At 39.9% G+C, this 23,074-nt stretch overlaps 1 protein-coding gene across 3 annotated transcripts in view; it reads right to left on the bottom strand.

Annotated features, from left to right (window-relative positions):
- The window catches only part of FNDC3B (fibronectin type III domain containing 3B), a 376,606-nt gene that overhangs the window by 244,034 nt on the left and 109,498 nt on the right, over window positions 1–23,074 (bottom strand). For all 3 annotated transcript variants that reach the window (XM_070753641.1, XM_070753643.1, XM_070753642.1), the window contains exons 2-3: window positions 20,368–20,506; window positions 1,123–1,198 (exon numbers count right to left, since the gene is read on the bottom strand). In XM_070753641.1, coding sequence (XP_070609742.1) covers window positions 1,123–1,198; window positions 20,368–20,478 — 187 coding nt within the window. In that variant the 5' untranslated portion in view covers window positions 20,479–20,506. The remainder of the gene's footprint in view (window positions 1–1,122; window positions 1,199–20,367; window positions 20,507–23,074) is intronic.

Here is a 23,074-nt window from a genome sequence, read left to right as displayed (position 1 = left end):
CTGGAGGGATTCATGACTTCATTGGCTACTTAAGCAGAAGGTGTTATCCTTTAAATCCCCAAATGGAAGAGGTCTGAAAATGATGCTCTATCAACTGGAGCCAAACTTTTTGAACACTAGTAAACAATGGACTTCAAATTACAATAAGTTACAGGGTACACTAAGCCTAAATCAATCAAAACGCTTAGTTATAGGGTGCAATGGAGACTCTCCGTGCTATGCTCTGGGTTACTCTCCCAAAATGTGTACATATGTGTGAAGCAATTTACTTACTTTAACTCTGAGTCAATATAACCCCCAGCTTCATTCAGACTGTTCTTTCTTTAAAAAACAAAGATCCACCCCAGTACCCCTTGTTGTGACTTCTGTATCACTATCACAATCTGATAAAGAATCAAAGAGTTCAAAGGGTTTCTGAAACCACAAAATGTAGACAGAGTCAGGCCCATCCATGAGGTGTCTGCTCTATTTAAACAAGGGTAGTAAAAACAACAGAAAATTCAAGGTGATTAGCAACAAAACCAAGAAAAAGCAATATATATATATATATATATCCAAAAGTTAACCACCTACCCAATGTTTCAAAATCAGAATTAGGCTATCCAAAACAATTTTCTTCTAGCCTCTGCCAGTAAAAATCTGATTTCTTAAAAAAAGAAGAACTTGTATTATAGCAGTGTTTCCCAACCTTGGCCACTTGAAGATATTTGGATTTCAATTCCCAGAATTCCCCAGCCGGTATTCGCTGGCTGGGGAATTCTGGGAGCTGAAGTCCAAATATCTTTAAGTGGCCAAGGTTGGGAAACACTGTATTATAGTACAAATTCGTATAACTAAACATCATCTTTTCCAGATGTCTTCCATTGTCTTAGATATCATAATTTGTTGAGTGGATGTTGCAAAATGATTGAAGCTATTGGGTTCAAAAGAAAAAGGTAACACTCAAAAGATTTGTACCTATATAAACTGCAGATTATCCAGATAATTTTTCAGCACTTTGGAAGTTTGTATATTTGAGCCTTATGAATCAATGTCAACAGGAATTCCTGATCAATATCACAGATGGACACTCAAGAAAATAAAGCATAAAACAAACCTTTTGTCAAACAAAATCTTCCTTACCTTGAATGCATTGAAGTGTTCCATCTTCACCCCTTATGGTAAAAGTTTCACCTGGATTAACTTGAACAAAAATGACCTGCCCCAGAAAAAAAGAGAAAGAGACTAACATGAAAATCTTCAAAATATTTCAATTTAGCTGCACAATTCACAGTACAGCAAAGAAAAGTTTTTCCAGAAAAGAGAAACTAGATAAATGGAATCCCAAATGTGATTACACAACTCGTAATTCTTTAAATTATATTATATTTAAATTTACAGTGAAAAAGCAAACATATTCTTAAAAAGAGCCCAAATTTTCATTTGATGTCTGCCTATAAAAGAGGCTCAAAGAGAAAACTCACTGAAGAATACCATCTTAAAGCAGAATATATATTAATAAGTCAAAATACAAAACCTGCTATGATCTGCCAAGTGCAAATTGCTCATGATACAAAACCAAATAAAAATGTAAACAATCCCAGCCAAGAAAATGGTGCCAATTGAATAATCATCATCAATGGAAAAAAGCTGATCCAGCTATACACAACTGTCACCATTTAACCAAATATTTCCTGAAACCAAATTAAGACGATTGTCTTGGATTCTGGCCACTTGATCAGGTTTATTACAGAATTAGATTTGGGATGTCAATCTAGTCAATCTAATTCAGCCCTCACTGAACTTTCATTGAGGGCTGCATTAGGACTGTTTTTTTATTTTGGGACCAGGGTGGGCGTGGCCAGCTTGCTGTCACTCATGTTGGGGCGCCTGTGGTGGCTTGAGCGCTCTGCCAGTGAAAATGAGTTCCCAAGCTTCATTTTCAACTGCATTTCACTCTCAAGTTTTGTTTTCATTGCCAAAGGCGCCTCACAGGCTGGTCCTTTGCTGTTTCTAGGATGACCCGATAGACCAGATACATCCGGAACCGCCTTCTACCCCACGAATCCCAGCGGCCGATAAGGTCCCACAGAGTTGGCCTTCTCTGGGTCCCGTCGACCAAACAATGTCGTTTGGCGGGCCCCAGGGGAAGAGCCTTCTCTGTGGCGGCCCCGGCGCTCTGGAATCAACTCCCCCCAGAGATTAGAACGGCCCCCACCCTCCTTGTCTTTCGCAAATTACTCAAGACCCACCTTTGTCACCAGGCATGTGGGAGTTAGGATATTCCTTCCCCTAGGCCATTACAAGTTATGTATGGTATGTTTGTGTGTATGTTTGGTTTTTATAATAAGGGTTTTTAGTTGTTTTATTAAATTGGATTGTTACATGTTGTTTTTTATCATGGTTGTTAGCCGCCCCGAGTCTGCGGAGAGGGGCGGCATACAAATCCAATTAATAATAATAATAATAATAATAATAATAATAATAATAATAAGCACAGGTTGCGTCCCATCCTGCTCGTGGGCCTTGAGTTTGATACTCCTGAATTAGAGTATAAGGCTGCTACTTCTTCGACCATTTTAATTTATAAAATATCTTAGCCTGTTTACTTTTAGTTCCTCTACATTTTGCTGTCAATGTCATTGTTTCATTCCGTCGCCTGAGTAATTCTATTTGCATATGCACCAACCCAACTCCAATGAGTGAAGACACACAAATGTTTCAAATAAATAAATGAAATTTATTCCAGATGAACCGACTTAAAAGTAGAAACTGCATATTTCCCTCTGCAATGTCACGTGTCCTAAAAACCATTATAGAGAGACAAGATTCATTGAACAGAGTGGGACTTACTGCAGAATGGAATGGCGCAGCAATCTTATCAGCCTGCAAAATAAATGAATCATCCTCAGGGGGTGCATTCCAACTGAAAGGGTCTTTGTAAGCTATCAACTTGTTCAAACGAAAAGAGCAAGGAGACTGAAAAAAGTACACCATGCCAGGGAAAAGACAAAACATTATGAATTATTTAGGAAAAGCATTAAAAAGAAGACAAGGATAAACATCCTTATATCATTCTACAGTTTACCCACATCTGGGGTTCTCGTTAGGGGACTGGAGGCTAAAACATGCCAAGAATGGTTGCTAGAATTGGGTATATTAATGAAAAGAAGGACGAGGGGGGCGACATGATAGCAGCATTCCAATATCTAAGGGGCTGCCACAAAGAAGAGGGGGTCAACCTATTTGTCAAAGCACCTGAAGGCAGGTCAAGAAGCAATGGGTGGAAACTATTCAAGTAGAGATTAGATTAGATTTATTGGATATTGGGAAGAGCCTTCTCTGTGGCGGCCCCGGCCCTCTGGAATCAACTCCCCCCGGAGATTAGAACTGCTCCCACCCTCCTTGTCTTCCGTAAACTACTTAAGACCCACCTATACCGCCAGGCATGGGGGATTTGAGACACCTTTTCCCCAGGCTTATTATAATTTATGTTTGGTATGTATGTGCTGTTTGGTTTTTAATTATGATAGGGTTTTTGTTTTTTTTTAATATTAGATTTGTGCCTGTATAATACTGTTTTTATCGTGTTGTGAGCCGCCCCGAGTCTTCGGAGAGGGACGGCATACAAATCTAATAAATTATTATTATTATTATTATTATTATTATTATTATTATTATTATTATTATTATTATTATTTATATGCTGCCCCTCTCCGCAAACTCGGGGCGGCTCACAACAATAGTAAAAACAGTACATAGTAACAAATCCAAACCCACCAATCTAATTACAATTTAAGTTAGGAAATTCATAAAACAGTCCCAATATATATAAAAAACAGGCATACAGTCAATCAAACGGCAAAACAACATGGGCAAGGGGGAGATGTTTTAGTTCCCCCATGCCTGACGGCAGAGGTGGGTTTTAAGGAATTTCCGAAAGGCAAGGAGGGTGGGTGCAATCCTAATCTCAGGGGGGAGCTGGTTCCAGAGGGTTGGAGCCCCCACAGAGAAGGCTCTTCCCCTGGATCCCGCCAAACGACATTGTTTAGTCGACGGGACCCGAAGAAGGCCGACTCTGTGGGACCTAACCGGTCGCTGGGATTCGTGCGGCAGGAGGCGGTCCCGAAGATATTCTGGTCCTGTGCCATGAAGGGCTTTATAGGTCATGACCAACACTTTGAATTGTGACCGGAAACTGATCGGCAACCAATGCAGACTGCGGAGTGTTGGAGTAATATGGGCATACTTAGAGAAGCCCATGATTGCTCTCGCAGCTGCATTCTTCACGATCTGAAGTTTCCGAACACTTTTCAAAGGTAGCCCCATGTAGAGAGCGTTACAGTAGTCGAGCCTCGAGGTGATGGGGGCATGAGTGACTGTGAGTAATGACTCCCGGTCCAACCTAGAACCTAAGGAGAAATTTCTTGACAGAACAATTAATCAATGGAATAGCTTTCCTTCAGAAGTTGTGGGTGCTCCAAAACTGGAAGTTTTTAAGGACTGATTGGACCATTACTTGTCTTAAAAGGTATGGGGTTTACTACCTGTTCTATTCCGGGCCCACGCAGATTAAAAACAAAGGAGGAATCCACATGCTCATATTTCAACTGAATCTTTTCATACAGCAAGCGTCATTTATACAAGCCAAATTCATGCATGTGAGTTCATCTTGGTAGCTTCTCAGTAAGAGGAGTTAAAAGATAACAGTCTGGCGGCTAGGCTGCTGCTGAAGATCGAAGCTGATTGCAAATTCCTTTATGAGATAAGGAGTCTCCAGTCTCAATGACTTACAATAACAGCTTTTCAACATCTCCGCAGACAGGGCACTTTTTCTCCAAGGATTTTAGCAGGGAAATAACAGTTGGCTAGCATAACCTGGCTGACACCTCAAACCTCAACCAACTCCATTACAAAACAATGAAACTCTGCCTTGAATCTCCCATATACACCCTAGAGTCAACAAATTAAAGACTACTTCCTTTCCTTGACAGCTTCAAGGCAGGATTAGACAGATTCATGGATGCCATGTGTATCGGTGATTATTGAAACGGATGTCCGTGTGCCGCCTCTATGTTGGTTGAGGCAGGCAGGATTCCCTTGAGTACCACTTGTTGGGGCTCAGGGGAAAGGGAGGGTTTTGCCTTCTCTTTCTTCTCAAGATCCCCATGGGCAATTGTGTGTGGGCCACTGTGTGACACAGAATGCTGGACTCGATGGGCATTAGCCTGATTCAGCACGGCTCTTCTTATGTTCTTATGATTTCCAGGGGAAGGTTACTGCAAAATCCCCATTTCCTTCCAATTAGTTGGGACTCAGGAGGCAGAGAATAGAGGGGGGGGGGGGGGGCAGTCAGAGGTGGTATTTACCGTTCTTCGAACTACTTAAAATTTCTGCTTTCACTTCTTCAAAACTGGTCAGAACCTGCTGAAACCCACCTCTGGAGCATGGCATGGCATGTCCATGGGGTCAGGCACAGAGTTTCCAAAGAACAACAAATACTAATGGGTAGCATTCAGATATTATAAGTGAATTAATTAATTAATTGATTGATTGATTGATTGATTGATTGATTGGTTTGTTTATTTATTTATTTATTTTAGTTCAGGAACAATGCAAACTACAGATAAAATACACAAAAAACAAAACACTCCTTAAATTACAAAAAAATAAAAATAAAAAGGAAGGATAAAAAGCAGACTAAGAAAAGAGAAAAAACCCACCACTTCTACAAAATTCATCAATAATCACTGTTTATTCCACAGAACGGTAAGAACATTATGATAAAATAATATAACATTTCAGCCAATGTAAAATATTTTGTTTCACCCTTTGATTACTAGATAATGTTGTCTTTTTTTACCATAGATAAGTTAAACATTTCGAAAAGCTATTTCTTAACATCTGGAACAAGATCACTTTTCCAAGTTCTCAACATAATTCTTTTGGCCATCTCTCATGCAGGATATAACTTCTGGATAATGCCCTTAGTCATGATAGCTATAGAGCAGTGATGGCAAACCTATGGCACAGGTGCAACAGGTGGCACGCGGAGCCATATCTGAGGTCACATGAGGCATTGTCCTATGTCAGCTCCAGTGCGCATATGCACACTGGTCAGCTGATTTTCGGCCATTTTCGCACTCCCCAGGCTTCAGGAAAGCCTCCTGAACCCTGGGGAGGTCAAAAAACAGCCCAACTGAAACCTCTGGACCCAAGAAGGGTCCAGAGGCTTCAGTGAGGCCTGTGTGTTTGTGTGTGTGGGTAGTGTGAGGGTTGTGTTGCATTATGAGTGTGGGCGCTATTGTGTGCATGCACAACCTTTTGGCACCCAAGCCAAAAAAGGTTCACCATCACTGCTATAGAGAAACAATCTCTAGTGTTTATTGGTTGAGAAAAATAGAGGATGAAAAAAACTTGAGCAAGAGACATCTACTAATAAGGACTTCTGTGACTGATTGCAACAGTTTGAAGCTGCCTAGTTCTGTCATTTTAAATTCTTTAACATGAACTGTGCACCTGCACATATTGGTATTCATAAACACTCTACCTCTCATTTTGGAGCCAGCATCTCCTTGATATGAGCAGTAGCTAGATATCATTTTACTTTCCGTGGGTTTATCTAATTCCTCCTTTCAGCCATTATTGCATCTTGTGATCACTGAACTATGCCTTGCACAGAAAAGGTATTCTGTTTGTCTGCTCTGGATCTGTCATCATGCCAATTTTTGTATGATTATCCAGATTCCAGCTTGGTGGAATGTATTTTCTCACAATGCGATTAATGTTAGAAATCTCCACTGAGATGGACAAATTAACGATGGAATTAAGAGATAAAGGGGAAACAAGAGTATTATAAAATGTGGAATAGATGGTATAACTGGCTCGAAAAGCAAAGCAAAATTAATGTTTAAATGAATGTAGGAAAATGAAATAAAATGGAAAAAAAGTCTATTTAGAGTGCAAATGGATGTATATGTAATGTATATACCGTAGTATACAGTGATCCCTCGTTTTTCACGGAGGATGCGTTCTAAGACCACCCCTAAAAACGAATTTGCTTGAAGTAGAGGAAATATATTTTTTTGATGTATTTAATGAGTATTTGGACTTTTAAACCCCACCCTTTGCATTAAACAGTCATCCTTCCGAGGTGGATAAAATGAGGACCCAGATTGTGGAGGCAATATGCTGGCTCTGTTAACATGCTAACATCTCTATTGCTAACATGTTGTAAGCCGCTCTGAGTCTAAGGAGAAGGGCGGCATAAAAATTGAATAAAGAAATAAATTCTATAATGTTTCTCAGCTGGAACTATATGTGATATCCTACCAGTTTCTTTAATAGAGTACAGTAGTACTGTAGAAGAATTTTATGAATTTTTAATGGATTTAAAATTTTCACTGAATTTAAAGGTTTTAAGCCCCCTTTGAACACCCGTGAAGTAGCGAATCCGTGAAAGATGAACCGTGAAGTAGCTAGGGATTACTGTATAAAGGGGCAAATAAGATATAAGAAGGTATATGTATAAAATAATAGGCCTTAAAATGGATAATATAGAATCAAGAAAAAATTCCGATAACAGAAAGCTGTGTTAGTGAAATTGTAATTTTAAATGTGAAAAAGTCTGAATAAAAAGTATTTTTAAAAAATGTTAGAAACCTCCATAGTCCTGCTCACCCTCCTTTGTTCTAATTTAAAAAGGCCTAAGTGCATCCCTCCCACATATGTCATTAATCCTCAAATGAATCCAGCTACAAATTTACAGCTAAGATGGCTGTCAAACTGGATTTCTTCGAGGGCCACTATCAGTACGCCCAAACTGGGCCAAACTGGTAGCATTTCATCCCTGATTATTGTTGTACATACTCCTGGTCAGTTGGAGGATGATGAAGAGCTTGAGGACTTTGATACAGATAGTGTTTATGAATTAGTAGTAGGCCCTGGGTTACAGGTATTAGAACAAGTGGGAGGCCAGCCACAGGATGTTGCTATAAGTCCAGAATCTAGTGAGGAAGAAACAGACGTTCGCTGGGTTAATCCTCAATTCAGAAGGGTCCAAAAATGCAAGGAACAGGTGTTAGGAAAAAGATATTAAGGGGAGGAATGGGTTAAATACTGGAGTGATGCATTTGGTACGTCAGGGGGCTAGTGGGGAAGAAGGGTGGAGTTTCAATGTTGTAGTTCTAAAATGAAAGGTGTTTCCATTTCACTTCGGAGCTGTGTTATTTTGCAGTCATTAATGCTGTTTTTGAAGCATGCTGTAAGTACATAAATCTTGGGAGACTGGAGGAGGCTGGAAGGAATGTATGTGGAATGTAATTAAGAGAGATAATGGGAGAAAAGGAGTGTACCAGTCTGTATTGCATTTTGAATACAGAAGTGAAGAAAATAAAAATGGAGTTTCTTTGTTTATGAAATACTGCATTCAGTAAGAGTTATTTTTAATAACTAAAGTTCTACCAGAAACCAGAACAATTATAATCATGATATTGATGATGATGATGATGATAATAATAATAATAATAATAATAATAATAATAATAATTTATTAGATTTGTATGCCATCCCTCTCCGAAGACTCGGGGCGGCTCACAACACAATACACAATGTACAAATCCAATATTTAAAAAAATTAAAACCCTTATCATAAAAATTAATCACACAACCCAAGCAAATCATACATAAATCATAGTAGCTACAGAGAATATCAACTTCCCCAAGCTTGGCGACATAGGTGGGTTTTTAGGATCTTGTGAAAGGCAAGGTGAACACAAGGACAAGGGGACACAATCTGAAGTTAGTTGGGGGAAAGATCAAAAGCAACATGAGAAAATATTATTTTACTGAAATAGTAGATTCTTGGAACAAACTTCCAGCAGACGTGGTTGGTAAATCCACAGTAACTGAATTTAAACATGCCTGGGATAAACATATATCCATTGTAAGATAAAATACAGGAAATAGTATAAGGGCAGACTAGATGGACCATGAGGTCTTTTTCTGCCGTCAGTCTTCTATGTTTCTATGTTTCTAAGGAGGGTGGAGGCAGTTCTAATCTCCGGGGGGGAGTTGATTCCAGAGAGCCGGGGCCGCCACAGAGAAGGGTCTTCCCCTTGGCCTGCCAGACGGCATTGCTTAGTCGACGGGACCCGGAGAAGGCCAACTCTGTGTGACCTAACCGGTCGCTGGGATTCGTGCAGCAGAAGGTGGTCCCGAAGGTATTCTGGTACGATGCCATGTAGGGCTTTATAGGTCATAACCAACACAATAATGTGGGGCAGGGTTTTTTTTAATTGTATATCACATATATTCTTGGTTGATTGTACTAAATGGATAATTTATTCCTCCTAATGTCCTTCTGTTTTAAAAAAACACGAGACACGTTTAGGATATGTAAGCTGTTCTAATAGGTGTTTGTAAAATAGATCTTTAAATCCAGTGACCTTTCCAAATTATCAAAGCAAAAAACTCTTTTCGGAGCCAGAAACAAAAAGTTTAGCAAGTTAAAAGAAAAAATGTGAGAGATTATATCGGTTTTGAAATCACTATAATTCTGCTATAGCTTGCTATTATGTCTAAATTATAAGTTTTAGGAAGAGAAAATGCTAGCGTGGATCTGCAGCAAAGATTTCACAAGTTACTCATTAAAAGGCGCAGGGACAGCAAAGCGATCAGGATTTGAATTCCAGGAAAGAGAGAAAAAAAAACCCTGATAAAAGGCAATCTATCTGCAATCTTAGTTCAATTGGCAGTTAGAGACATCTGTCTCGCAGCCTGCAAAGGCCTATGAATTATTCACAAAGACCACTGTTTCCTTTAAATAAAGTCACAACACTTCAAAACACAGTGATAGAACTGAGAAGATCAAACTGAGTTTTGCTCTTTAAAGGCACATGTTCTTTAAGTTACGTGGCATTTCAGCAGCATTCCAAGAGCAGGACTTTCAGAAATAAAGTCTGCTTTCGAGAAATCAAAGTTGACTTCACACTGCCACCACCCCTTTGGCACAAGGCCACCTTCAATCTACCAATTCCACGAAGGGTTCATTCCTTAAAGATGAGCTGTATTATTCTTCCAGTGTTTAGGAACAGAATCAAATTTTCTTGAAACGTTTGCGTATTTTAGTATTCTAAAAAACGAGGAAATTGGCCAATAGGTTTCTCGGTGTTTAGATTGAATAAGGAGTTGAAGGATTGAATTCATCTCGTATGGATCGTTTTTCCCCTTTCGTTTCTTTTTTATCCACCGACTTACCGTATTTTTCGCTCTATAAGACGCACCTGCTGATAAGACGCACCTAGATTTTAGAGGAGGAAAATAGAAAAAAAATATTTTGAGCCAAAAAGGGGAAAGGAAGAGAGGAAGGAGTGAAAGAAGGGAGTGAGGGAGGAAGGAAGGGAGGAAGGAAAAGGAAAGCAAGAAATGGAGGGAGGAAAGGAAGGAAGGAAGGAAGGAAGGAAGGAAGGAAGGAAAGAAAGAAAGAAAGAAAGAAAGAAAGAAAGAAAGAAAGAAAGAAAGAAAGAAAGAAAGAAAGAAAGAAAGAAAGGGGGAAGGAACAGGAACAGAGGAAGGAAGCAAGGAAACCTATGAAAGGGGAGAGTAAGAGAGGAAGGACTGAAGGGAGGGAGGGAGGGAAGAAGGTAGGAAGGAGAAAGAAAAGAAGAAATAGAGGAAGGGAAGGTAAAAGAGAGAAAGAAAAAGAGCAAGAAAGAAAGCAAGAAAGAGAGAAAGAAAATGAAAGAGAAATAAAAATAGAGAGGGGGAATGAAAGAAATGGAAGGAGGGAAGGAAGGAGAGAAAGCAAGAGAAAGAAAGAAAGAAAGAGAAAGAAAAAAGAATGAAAGAGCAAGAGAGCAAGAGAGAAAAAGAAAGAAAGAAAGAAAGAAAGGCAACTTCAAAGAAAGGCTCACTGAGCATCTCTCACTCTCTCTCTCTTTCTATCCCTCTTTCTTTCTCTTCCTTTCTCTCTCTCCTCTTCCTTTATCTCCTCTCTCCCTCCCTCTCTCTTTCTCTCCCCCCTCTCTCCCCCTTTCCCTCTCTCTTTCTCTCTCTCCCTCTCTTGCTATCTCTCCCCCCTCTCCCTCTCTCTTTCTCTCCCCCCTTTCCCTCTCTCTTTCTCTCTCTCCCTCTCTTGCTATCTCTCCCCCTCTCTCTTTCTCTCTCTCCCCCCTTTCTCTCACTCTCTCTTTCTCACTATCTTGCTGTCTGTTGCTCTCACTCACTCTCGTTCTCTCTCCGTTCTTCTCAGCGGTGACGCGCGCACGCCCTGCCCGCCTCACCTTTGCCGAGAGCCCTTTTGTCCTGGGCTCTCAGCAAGGGGGTTGTAGGAGAGGCAGGGCCGGCGGCAAAGGTGATATTCAATGTCGGGGGCGCACGGGCGGTTGCGCGCGCTCCCTATCTCCCTGCTAGCCCACTCGGAATATTCAAAATAAGAAAAACCTTCACCGGCAAAGGCTTTTCTTATTTTGAATATTCCGAGTGGGCTAGCAGGGAGATAGGGAGCGCGCGCAACCGCCCATGCGCCCCCGACATTGAATATCGCCTTCGCCGGCCTCCGCTGAGAAAAGCCTTTGCCGGCATTTCCTCGGAGGCGCAGCGGCGGGCGGAGAGAGGGAAGGGGGGGCAGCGGCGTCCCTCCTGGCCTTGGCGGGCCGCCCGACCCTCCCCACCTCCTGCAAACGCGGCGGGCGGCGGGGGGAGAGCGAGGAGCTGGTTTATAAAATCAGATTTCTGAGACCTACAAAAGGGGATCAAGAGGAAAAACAGGAAATATCAAAGACGGATTATGCATAAGAGAAGTGAGATTTCCATTTAGTTGTCATTGGAGACAAAGAGGAAGAGGAATCTGCATACAGACCTGGGGTTGAACAACTAACTTTGTGGTACAACCGGAACAATCTTGAACTAAACACATTCGAAACCATAGTGGTGGATTTTAGGAGAAACCCTCCTATACTATCACCTCTGGCTGGCTGGCTGGCGGGGGGAGTGCCGCTGGTGGTGAGGAGGGAGACCCTCCTCCGGGAGGGAGGGGGCCAGGCAGCAGCTAGCCAGCCAGCCGGCGGGATGGCGCTTCCGAGTTCCCAGCCTCCTCACCCCCTCCCTGCCTGCATCTTCGCTCCATAAGACGGGGCTGATTTTTCATCCTACTTTGGGAGGAAAAAAACTGCGTCTTATGGAGCGAAAAATACGGTAGTTTATTTAATCAATATTTGATCGTTCAATAAATATTGAAAATATGTAAATCGTACCAAATCTCACATCTGTCTCAGTGGGATCACATGATCTTGAAACTTTGGCCCACTACTAACTTACTTATATAGGATATGCACTTTGCCCTAGATTAAAAGTGCCTCCTGGAAAAGGTTAGTTACTCCTGGCACCAGTGATGGAAAAGAAGGATTTTTTTGCCTTTTCAAAGTGTTTACCTATTCCATGATTCAGGCCTGCTGAGTTACTATAGCAACCAGACAATAATCTAGAGTCACCTCAAGACACTGGACTAGTTTCAGCATCTTAATGCTCAATTTCCTCTGACAAAAGATGCAAAAAAAATTATCATTCTTCCAAAATGCTGCAGAGCGGGCCAGGTTCCATCAAAATAGTAGATTGTTTGTTTCACTGTGACGTATAAAGAATACAGTGATACCTTGTCTTACAAACTTAATTGGTTCCAGGACGCGGTTCTTAAGGTGAAAAGTTTGTAAGATGAAACAATGTTTCCCATAGGAATCAATGGAAAAGCGATTAATGTGTGCAAGCCCAAAATTCACCCCTTTTGCCAGCCGAAGCGCCCGTTTTTGCACTGCTGGGATTCCCCTGAGGCTCCCCTCCATGGGAAACCCCACCTCTGGACCTCTGTGTTTTTGCGATGCTGCGATTTCACTGAGGCTCTCCTTGCTGGGAAACCCCACCTCCGAACTTCCGTTGCCAGCAAAGCGCCCGTTTTTCCGCTGCTGGGATTCCTCTGCTGGGATTCTCCTGCAGCATCACAAAAACACGGAAGTCCGGAGACGGGGTTTCCCATGGAGGGGAGCCTCAGGGAAATCCCAGCAGCACAAAAACGGGTGTTTCGCTGGCAATGGAAGTCCGGAGGTGGGGCATCCCAGCGGCGGCGGTGGGTTTGTAAGGTGAAAATAGTTTGTAAGAAGAGGCAAAAAAATCTTAAACCCCGGGTTTGTATCTCGAAAAGTTTGTATGACGAGGCGTTTGTAAGACGAGGTATCACTGTACTGGCAAATTCAATGATACCTCTCTCTTCCTATTCTGTCTTACTGAAATCTATTCATAGATGCATTTTTATGCAAGCTTATAAACATAATGTTACGTCTCCTAGCTGTATTGGAATTGTATCTTCTAGAAAGAGCCGGGGTGGCGCCGCAGGTAGAGTGCTGTACTGCAGCAGGTAGAGTGCTGTACTGCAGTCCACTGAAGCTGACTGTAGATCTGTAGGTCAGCGGTTCAAAACTCATCACCGGCTCAAGGTTGACTCATCCTTCCATCCTTCCAAGGTGGGTAAAATGAGGACCCGGATTGTGGGGGTGCTATTGCTAACATATTGTAAGCTGCCCTGAGTCTAAGGAGAAGGGCAGCATAAAAATCGAATAAATAAATAAATAATAAATAAACTGCCCTCCTGTAGACCATGTTGGCTAAGAATTTTAGGAATCATAGTATTGGTGAACCTGAGGGTCTCACAATGGGAAACAATGCTTCAATCTTGATTTCAAATGAAAGGAAACAGCCGTGGTGATTAGACTGCTTTCTGAGACAACCCAAGAAAGGGATCTTGGGGTTTTGGTGAACAGCTCAATGAAGATGACAACCCAGTGCACAGCAGCAGTAATAAGAGCAAATCCCATGCTTGGCATGATTAGGAAGGGAATCGAAAATAAGTCAGTAAGTGTTGTATTGCTTCAGTACAAATTGATGGTGAGACCACACGGAGTACTGTGTATGGTTCTGGTCACCGCACCTCAAGAAGGATATAATGGAACTGGAAAAGGTGCAAAAAAGGGCAACAAGAATGATCAAGAATATGTAGCACCTCCCTTATGAAACCAGGTTGCAACGCGTTGGTCTCTTCAGCCTTGAAAGATGGCGTTTAAGGGGTGACTTGGTCAAAGTATATAAAATCATGCATGGGATAGAAAAATTCTCTATCTTTTCTCTATCACATAATACTAGGACGAGGGGGCACTCCCTAAAGCTCATAGGTAAAAAAAGTGAGGACAAATAAAGGGAAATATTTCTTCACTCAGAGGGTCATTGGTTTATTTATTTATTTTATTTATTTAATTGGACTTGTATGCCGCCCCTCTCCATGGAATTCGCTTCCAGAAGAGGTCTTGACAGCTGTCAGCCTTGATAGCTTCAAGGCAGGATTAGACAGATTCATGGATGCCAAGTGTATCAGTGGTTATTGAAACGGATGTCCATGTGCCGCCTCTATGTTTGTTGAGGCAGGCAGGATTCCCTTGAGTACCATTTGTTGGGGGTCAAGGGAAAGAGAGGGTTTTGCCTTCTCTTTCTGCTCAAGATCCCCATGTACAATTGGTGGGCCACTGTGTGACACAGAATGCTAGACTCGGTGGGCTTTGGCCTAATTCAGCATGGCTCTTCTTATGTTCTTATGTTCTTATGCAGTATTGCAAGCTAATTCTGTTGACTGCCAGGAGTTCGATCCTATAGGCTCAAGTTTTACTCAGCCATCCATCTTTCCAAAGCCGGTAAATTGGGGACTAGATGCTTGGGGGCTGATTATGCTGACTATGTAAACTGCTTAGAAAGGGCTGTAAAGCACTGTAAAGTTATATATAAGTCTAAGTGCTAGAGATAATATGCTGAAGAATCATGGCTTACTGTTCATACACTTTTGGTAATAATCAAAAAATATAAAAATCTGCAAATATATGGCAAATAGACTATGGCAAAAGAAAACAATGCATGCCTTGGATGTAATCTCAACCATCCATAATACCACATGACAATTATCACTGGCCAATCATCATGAGTCGATTGCAGAAAACAGCTTTATTTCGGATAATGGATATCCTGCAATGTAACAAGATCTGCCTATATCAGATCCTTGGAAAGGACTCAGTAGGTAGGCAAAAATGCCAGAGTTTAAATACCAGGCTGACTGTGCAGCTGATCATAATAATAAAGTTATTGCTTGTGAACCTGAACATTATTTCAAAGCTCTATGGCTTCTGAAGCTGACTGTAGATCTGAAGGTCAGTGGTTCAAATCTCATCACCGGCTCAAGGTTGACTCAGCCTTCCATCCATTCCGAGGTGGGTAAAATGAGGACCCGGATTGTGGGGGCAATAGCCTAGCTCTGTTAAAAAGTGCTATTGCTAACATGTTGTAAGCCGCCCTGAGTCTAAGGAGAAGGGCGGCATAAAAATCGAATAAATAAATAAATAAAATAATTGTTGATTTTCAAGAAAAGGCTGGCCAGCCATTTGTCCAGAATGGAATGGAGATTTTGTTTGTTTGTTACAATTTGTCAAACAAAAACAAAAATAGGAATAATATAAAAATACAATGACAGGAATGATACAATGATTAGTGCGCTTATGCACACACCCTCGATGGACCTCTCAATGGTCCATGGAGGTAAATTTGTGACTAAAACTGTAAAAATTCCAGCACTGCACAAGAGGTTAGACTACAAGACTTCCAAGCTTCCTTTCAACCCTTTGATTCTGTATCTACAACAAGCCGGTTGGGAAGACCAACTCTGGAACTCTGGAACCAACTCCCCCCGGAGATCAGAACTGCCCCTACTCTTCCTGCCTTCCGTAAACTCCTCAAAACCCACCTTTGCCGTCAGGCATGGGGAAACTAAATATCTCCCCCTGGGCACGTTGAAGTTATATATGGTATGCCTGTATGTGTGTATGTTAGTATTGGGGATTTTCTTAAACTTATAATATTTTAATTAATTGGATTGTATTGGATTGTTTTTCACTTGTTGTGAGCTGCCCCGAGTCTTCGGAGAGGGGCGGCATACAAATCCAAATAATAAATAAATAAATAAATAAAGACAGAATCAAAATCCATATGACTGTTGTCTTGTCTTATTATTGCATTTTTTTTTCTATCTTGCTCTGTTCCATAGCAAACAAATGCACCCAACCTCAACCATTAAACCTCTAATAATTAATGGATCTGTGGAAGACACACTCTCCCCACACTGAATACAAATTGTGTCTTCAAGATTAATGGTCCTTCCTTGGCCTTGATGATTTGAAGAGGGGAAAAACTATTATTGTGCAGATTTATCTTTACTTGTTCCCACCATTGGGTTGTTTTCACCAAGACCTCTCTCTTTAAGAGGAAAATTTATGCATAATTTCTATCTTTAGATTTCTTTTGCGGGGAGTTTTTAAAAAAAAAATCAGATTATGCACATTCTGCCAGTCTGCTGGAGGATACCACTATTCTCAAAAGCTAAAGTCATCATTTTTAAGCAGAAATATGAAGCTAAAAACATAATTTTGCTCCAACAGTATAATCAGGCAACCCACAATCCTGATTATGGCATTTTTCCTGCCACTTTCTTCAAGGAAAAGTTTAAAAAGTAGTACAAGGCATCTTGGTACTAATAGGCACCATGGTAAGGCTCATCTCACTGCCTAAGTATGCAGCAATTATGCTATTAAATTTATTAATTACCATCCAAAGCGATTCTATTTAAAAAATGAACATTACACTTAAGTTCAGCTCTCGGTCTAGAAACAAAATCCGCAAAGGAGGGCATTAAAGAAAGCAACAGCAATAGACACTATGAAGGTAATAAGATTCTGGCAGTTGCCCTCGAACACCTAATGTGCTTAAATGTCTCCTCCCCACCCCCACCCCCACACTCCACTTCACACCATTAACTTCAGCACCCTACAGTAAAGCTATTATTATATGGCTAGGATTTTCAGCATATTCTCTTAGCAGTTGTTAAGCCTGAAAATTAAATAATACAGTGGTACCTCTACCTAAGAATGCCTCTACTTACGAAATTTCTAGATAAGAACCGGGTGTTCAAGATTTTTTTGCCTCTTCTCAAGAACCATTTTCCACTTACAAAACCAAGCCTCCGAAACTGTAACCGGAAAAGGCGGGGAGAGACCCCACGGAGTCTTCTCCCAGCCTTTTCCATGGGGCTTCTCTAGGAATCTCCTGGGAGGAAACAGGGCTGGAAAAGGTGGGGAGAAGCCTCCATGGGAATCTCCTGGGAGGAAACAGGGCTGAAAAAGGTGGGGAGGAGCCTCAATGGGGCCTCTCTAGGAATCTTGTGGGAAGAAACATGGCCTCCCCCCTCCCCCTGTGGTTTCCCCAATCACACACATTATTTGCTTTCACATTGATTCCTATGGGAAAAATGGCTTCTTCTTACAAACTTTTCTACTTAATAACCTGGTCACGGAACGAATTCAGTTCGTAAGTAGAGCTACCACTGTACTCTATTTGAGGCCTACTGGGTCAGAATCAGCAGTGGGTTGCTCACGGTTCGGCCTGATTCTTAGAACCGATAGTGCCAGCGGCGGGAGGGTCCGCCCACTAAACTGGAAGGCTTCTATGCATGCACAGAAGTTTCTACGCATGCGGGTACATGAGCCCACTACTGGTCAGAATGATAGGTTGAAAATCATGCCATCCTCTTGCGGTAGGAGAAGAAAGAAAAGTAGCTACAAAGACATATTGTGTAGCACTGTAGGAATCCTCGCATCTTGTTTTACGGATATTTTGTAAAATAGGATTAGCATCTTACTTGTCCCTCAACTATTCACATACTAAGCTGTTAGGAATCTCTTGGCTGTATCTTGCTATGCAGGCATTGAAGAAAGCAAAACAAATTCGTTTAAAAAAAAACCCCACCACCAAGATATCCCAGTTTTCAATGTAGTTTCTTCCCTGGCATCAAGACCCACGTTCGTAATCACAATTCTTCGCAAGAAAAAGGAGAGATTGGGGGGGGGGGAGGGACAACAAGATGAAACACATTTTCCAGCCTACACCCCCTCAGCCTTTTCCTCCCACACTAATCACACAGGAATAAAATGGTTGCTATATACGACTCTCACTCAGAATTTTGTTAGTGCATCATGACATCAGCGTTGGAGATACAGCCAACTTTAGAACTCCATCTGGGACAAATAACACTGGGTTGGATTCTGCTTGCTTTTTGTTTATACACAGTGACTGAGAATGTCTTGGTGGTAAGCAATCTTTGCTCATAAGATTTATTTCTCAACTCTTCCCAAACTTTCCCCCCCTCTCTTTTTGCATCCTGGAAATACTTTCAGACTCGGGTTAGTTTTCAAAAAGTTGAATTAAAATGGATATTTTCCCTTTTCTTCTCTGTCTTCCTACTTCATCTCCAAAGATAATACATTGTTGTGAAAGTTGTAATTAGCCTTTAAGATGAAATACTTTCTTGAAAACTAAGAAAGATGCTGTGGCAAACAAAGAAAATTAAAGGCCCATTCTTGCATTCTTTCCAGCCAGACTTTAATTGAAGAGATTCTAGAGTCCACCTGGGAATTTCACTAAGAATACCCTGAGCAGGTATAAATTATCTGGTTCCAAATCTTTGTAGAATGCAATTCCAGCCATAATCCTCTTTCCAGTCCATCAAAATTTACAGATTACAGTTGCACCCAGTGAATGCTTTCTCCAAACTCAGAAAGTTTCCCAAAACAAACAAACAACAAAAGCAAATATAAAAATAGGGAAGCTGCCCCTTCTTTCCATGCTATTTTTCATATGCAGGCATAGCTCAATACAAAACAGATCTTCATCTGCAGATCCACTTTGCATATCATTTTTTTTTAAATGCTCCTGGTAAATAGTGTTGTGATTAGCAGTACTTACTTTTTCAATTTACAAAGTTTCATTGGGTAATTACTATTCAAACAGGAAATGATAGATAGGAAGGGAGGAAGGAGGGAAGGGAGGGAGGGAGGGAGGGAGGAAGGAAGGAAGGAAGGAAGGAAGGAAGGAAGGAAGGAAGGAAGGAAGGAAGGAAGGAAGGAAGGAAGGAAGGAAGGAAGGAAGGAAGGAAGGAAAAGAGTCCAAAGTTATAACATCTCAAATATTATTACAGGGGGGAAAAAAGACTGAAGAATATGCTATTTTTAAATGAAACAGTTTGAGTCTTATTCATGCCATGATTATATCAAATCCCTCAACAATTTCTACATTAGTTGAGGATTATGCAATACAACCAATATTCTGATCAGGGATTTTGAAGCTTGACTCATTGAGTATGTCTTCTTTGATCTTCTCTGGGTAATGAGGAAGGACCATCTGCCATTGTCTCACTAGAAAACTGCTTGTTGTTTGAGAGAAAATGTGATACAGATGTTCTAAAAAGATTGCTTTAATGCCGGACACACCCATGCTTCATTTTTAATTAGCTCTGTCCTACAAAGTTTGTATCTCCCTAGACAAATTGGCCATTTAGACTTTTGACGAAATTCAACATGATGAATCCATTAGATAAATGGTAGTAGTGAACAAGAGTCAGCAGTGTGTACAGGGATGGGGACCAAAATGGGCAAAATGGCAATTGTGGTGGTATTATTATTATTATTATTATTATTATTATTATTATTATTATTATTATTTTATTTTTATTTTTTTTATACTGCCCCTCTCCGAAGACTCGGAGCGGTATTGGCATCAAAGCCTCACCCCTTTGTCACTTATATAACAGGGGTGGAGTTTCAATTCTCAAACTACCCTTCTGGTCAGATTAGCTCTTATCTGTGAGACTTTCTGGGGAATCTTGCATTATATAGTCTTGAGCTCTATCACAGAACAAAATGAATTAGTGAAAAGCATAAAGAATAACACTAAAGTTCTCTCTTTTTCCTCAAGAATTAGTTCTATTTTCAGCCTTGGTAGCACAGCTTGTATGTATGAGTGGTTCTTTAAATTGGGGTTTTTAAGATTATTTTTAATATTAGATTTGTTTACATTGTCTTTTTATACTGTTGTTAGCCGCCCCGAGTCTTCGGAGAGGGGCGGCATACAAATCTAATAAATAAATAAATAAAATAAATAAACAGTGGTTAAAGTGTGGTACTGCAGACAAATTCTGCCCACAGTCTGGAGTTTGATCCTGACAAGGCCCAAGGTTGACCTTGGGTCAATAAAATAAGAAACCAAATTGTTGGGGGGAATATGAAAAGAATGCTTACACTGTAAATAGCCCAAAGAATGCTGTATTTAGGTATGTACACTTAAATACTATTATTATTATTCCTATGATTACATGTACTTTAAACATGTAGTCATATAAACATATAAACCATTATTGCACAGCTCACAAATAGCAGAAATATACAACCCAAGCCATCACTTTCAGAATATACTGACTTGCTGTGTTCCATCTCCATTGACTAAGTGAGGCATCATGGCTACTTCCCCATTCAGCAATGATGGCAACTCCAGTGGGATTTGGTCGGTCATCATCATTGTGACGTACATTCATGGAGAATTTTCCTCTGCGGGCTTCCTAAAAGAGATAAAATTTACAGTGGGTAATGCGATTTCTTTCTCCCTCTCTCACACATAATTCAAAAATGCAAACATTTGCTGCCAGATTGAATAACTGATATTTCTAATTTACAAGTGCCCTATAGCAGCTGATAGATATTGTGCCTAGTTATCATATAACGGTTATACCACTAATACAATTTCTATTATACCACTAACACAATTATATTATAACCACAGCAATGCTCAGAAATTGTGTTAGTGGTATAATTTCATATTTAAGAAATTATTTGCTTTTCTGGACTGAGGAGGAATGCAAGTTGATTTAAAATAAATACATAAATAAACATAACATAACATAACATAGCATAGCATAGCATAACATAGCATAGAATAACATAACATAACAAATATTTTGATATGATGATATAATTAATACAATATAAAATGTAATAATAATTATATAAACATAAACATAAATATAAATATAATATAAAACAAAACAGAAAAAGCTGAGCACCTATACTTTTCTGCAATGGCCATCATGTTTACCACCCATTTATTCTTTAAATTAATTTTTCCATTAAGGAATATTCTAAAGCTTTATGAAGTACCGTATATTTAATCTTTAAGTGGCCAATGACTGAAATGCAATTTTAAACATTATGCCAATAACATGCATATACAGTATAGGATATAAACACTTTAAACTAGATTTAAACCATATTTATATACATAAAGAATCGACTCAATTAACTGCTTCTTGCTGGTTCAGGAATTCTGGGAGTTGAAGTCCACAAGCTATAAAGCAGTTTGATTCAAAAAAGGGTCATGGTTACAAAAATCTACTTCAGAGAAAACGTATTGGTCCCAGACCAGTAGGCACTGATCTAACACTGAAGAGGAACTGGATTGAAATGTTCAATATTACAAAATGAAGAAAAATATATAATTTTGGGGAGCAGACAGAAGACAGACATTTCGGAACTAAATATTCCACAGCTGTAGAATGGATATTTCTATATTTACATTTAGAAGCACCCAATCTTTTTCTAACATAGAATGCAACACATATTTCCTCATGATAAACTCAAACTCACACAACTTATCTATCAAATGCCCAGAAAAAAACTTGAATCATTTTACATTCACTATATATTCCATCCATAATTCCCCAGTTTTATTAGTATAAAGAACAAAATGAGTCTATTTAGGTTCCCTTGTTTTATATTTAAGAATTATTTTATTTTTGACTTGCTAAAAGATTAATTCTTGGGATTGATGTGGAAACTCATGTTTCTATTGTGTACATATATTTTAGAAAAATACTGTATATGGGGCACTTTCTCGCAGCAACTTCAAGAATATGTAGGCCTGTTATCATAATCCATCAATCATTGCAAAGACCCTCAGAAATTTATTTATTTATTAGATTTGTATGCCGCCCCTCTCCGTAGAGTCGTAGAAATATAGGCAAGTCTTTCATTTGATCGGTCAGTCACTCAAAACCAGTGATATTCCCTGTTCACCTCAAGTACACTTATAATAGTTTGCTAAGGAGACTCTAAGAGAGTGAAAGATACCATACATGTATTAAACATATCCTATGGGATATAAATGGAACTAAAACAAATAAAGCCAATATTGTACAGAGCTATGCCGAATAAAATCTCAACATTACAAAGTATTTCAAAGCATTTAAAATTCTAATGCAAACGTGACAATTTATGAAAGTAAGAGAAACCACAAGGGTATGAGGTAGCATTATTGTTGAGTTCTCAAGCCAAAGTCAGGCTTTGTCAAGCTGAGCATAGGTCTGTAAACAATATAATAAAGAATGCAGGAAAGGGGCAAATGTCATTTTCCATTACACCTTTTGAGCAGCAGTAAAGCAAAAGGCACCTTCTGCAGACTAAAACCCATGGACTATGCATCACTTATTCAAAGACCAACACAAATGCAATGCTTTAATCTCTATTTTAAAATTTAAGTAAATAATCAGATCTTGCAAGGAATTGCATGAACTACTTAATTGTGGTTCACCTTTCTTCTAATTCAGACTACCTAAATCCTGGAAACTTATTTTATTTGTTAAACTTTATTTGCAACCTATCTCACCATGGAGTTACTCTAGGAGGCCTACAACAATAAAAATGGAGAGAAGGAAAGGCTGTAAACAAAACCAAAGCAAAGTAATACAACAATAAGATAAACAACAAAAAAGTGATCAATGAGTACCTTCATTCATTCATTCATTCTTTCATTCATTTATTTATTGGATTTCTAGGCCACCCTTCTCCATAGAATCAGGGTAGAGTCAATATCTAGTGATGTAGACAAAAAGATGTGTGGGTGGAACATTAAAGGCAGCTAAGATTGAAAAAATAAAGCATACACTTCCAAAGTCTGAGAAGGCCTAGCTGAAGAGCAATTCAGATTTCAGTTTAGCTTATAACCAAATGCAACTTTACTAGAGTGAAATGTTTATTTCAATTGGATTGAAATGACTGTTGAATTCATACACAGAATCACAAATATAAGAGAAGGTTGAGTTGAACTCCATTCCGTGATATCTCACCCATGCAGT

The sequence above is a fragment of the Erythrolamprus reginae genome, chromosome 5 (assembly GCF_031021105.1).
Source record: "Erythrolamprus reginae isolate rEryReg1 chromosome 5, rEryReg1.hap1, whole genome shotgun sequence".
In the NCBI taxonomy this organism is placed as follows: Eukaryota; Metazoa; Chordata; class Lepidosauria; order Squamata; family Dipsadidae; genus Erythrolamprus; species Erythrolamprus reginae.
This window is presented reverse-complemented; position numbering and strand designations above follow the sequence as displayed.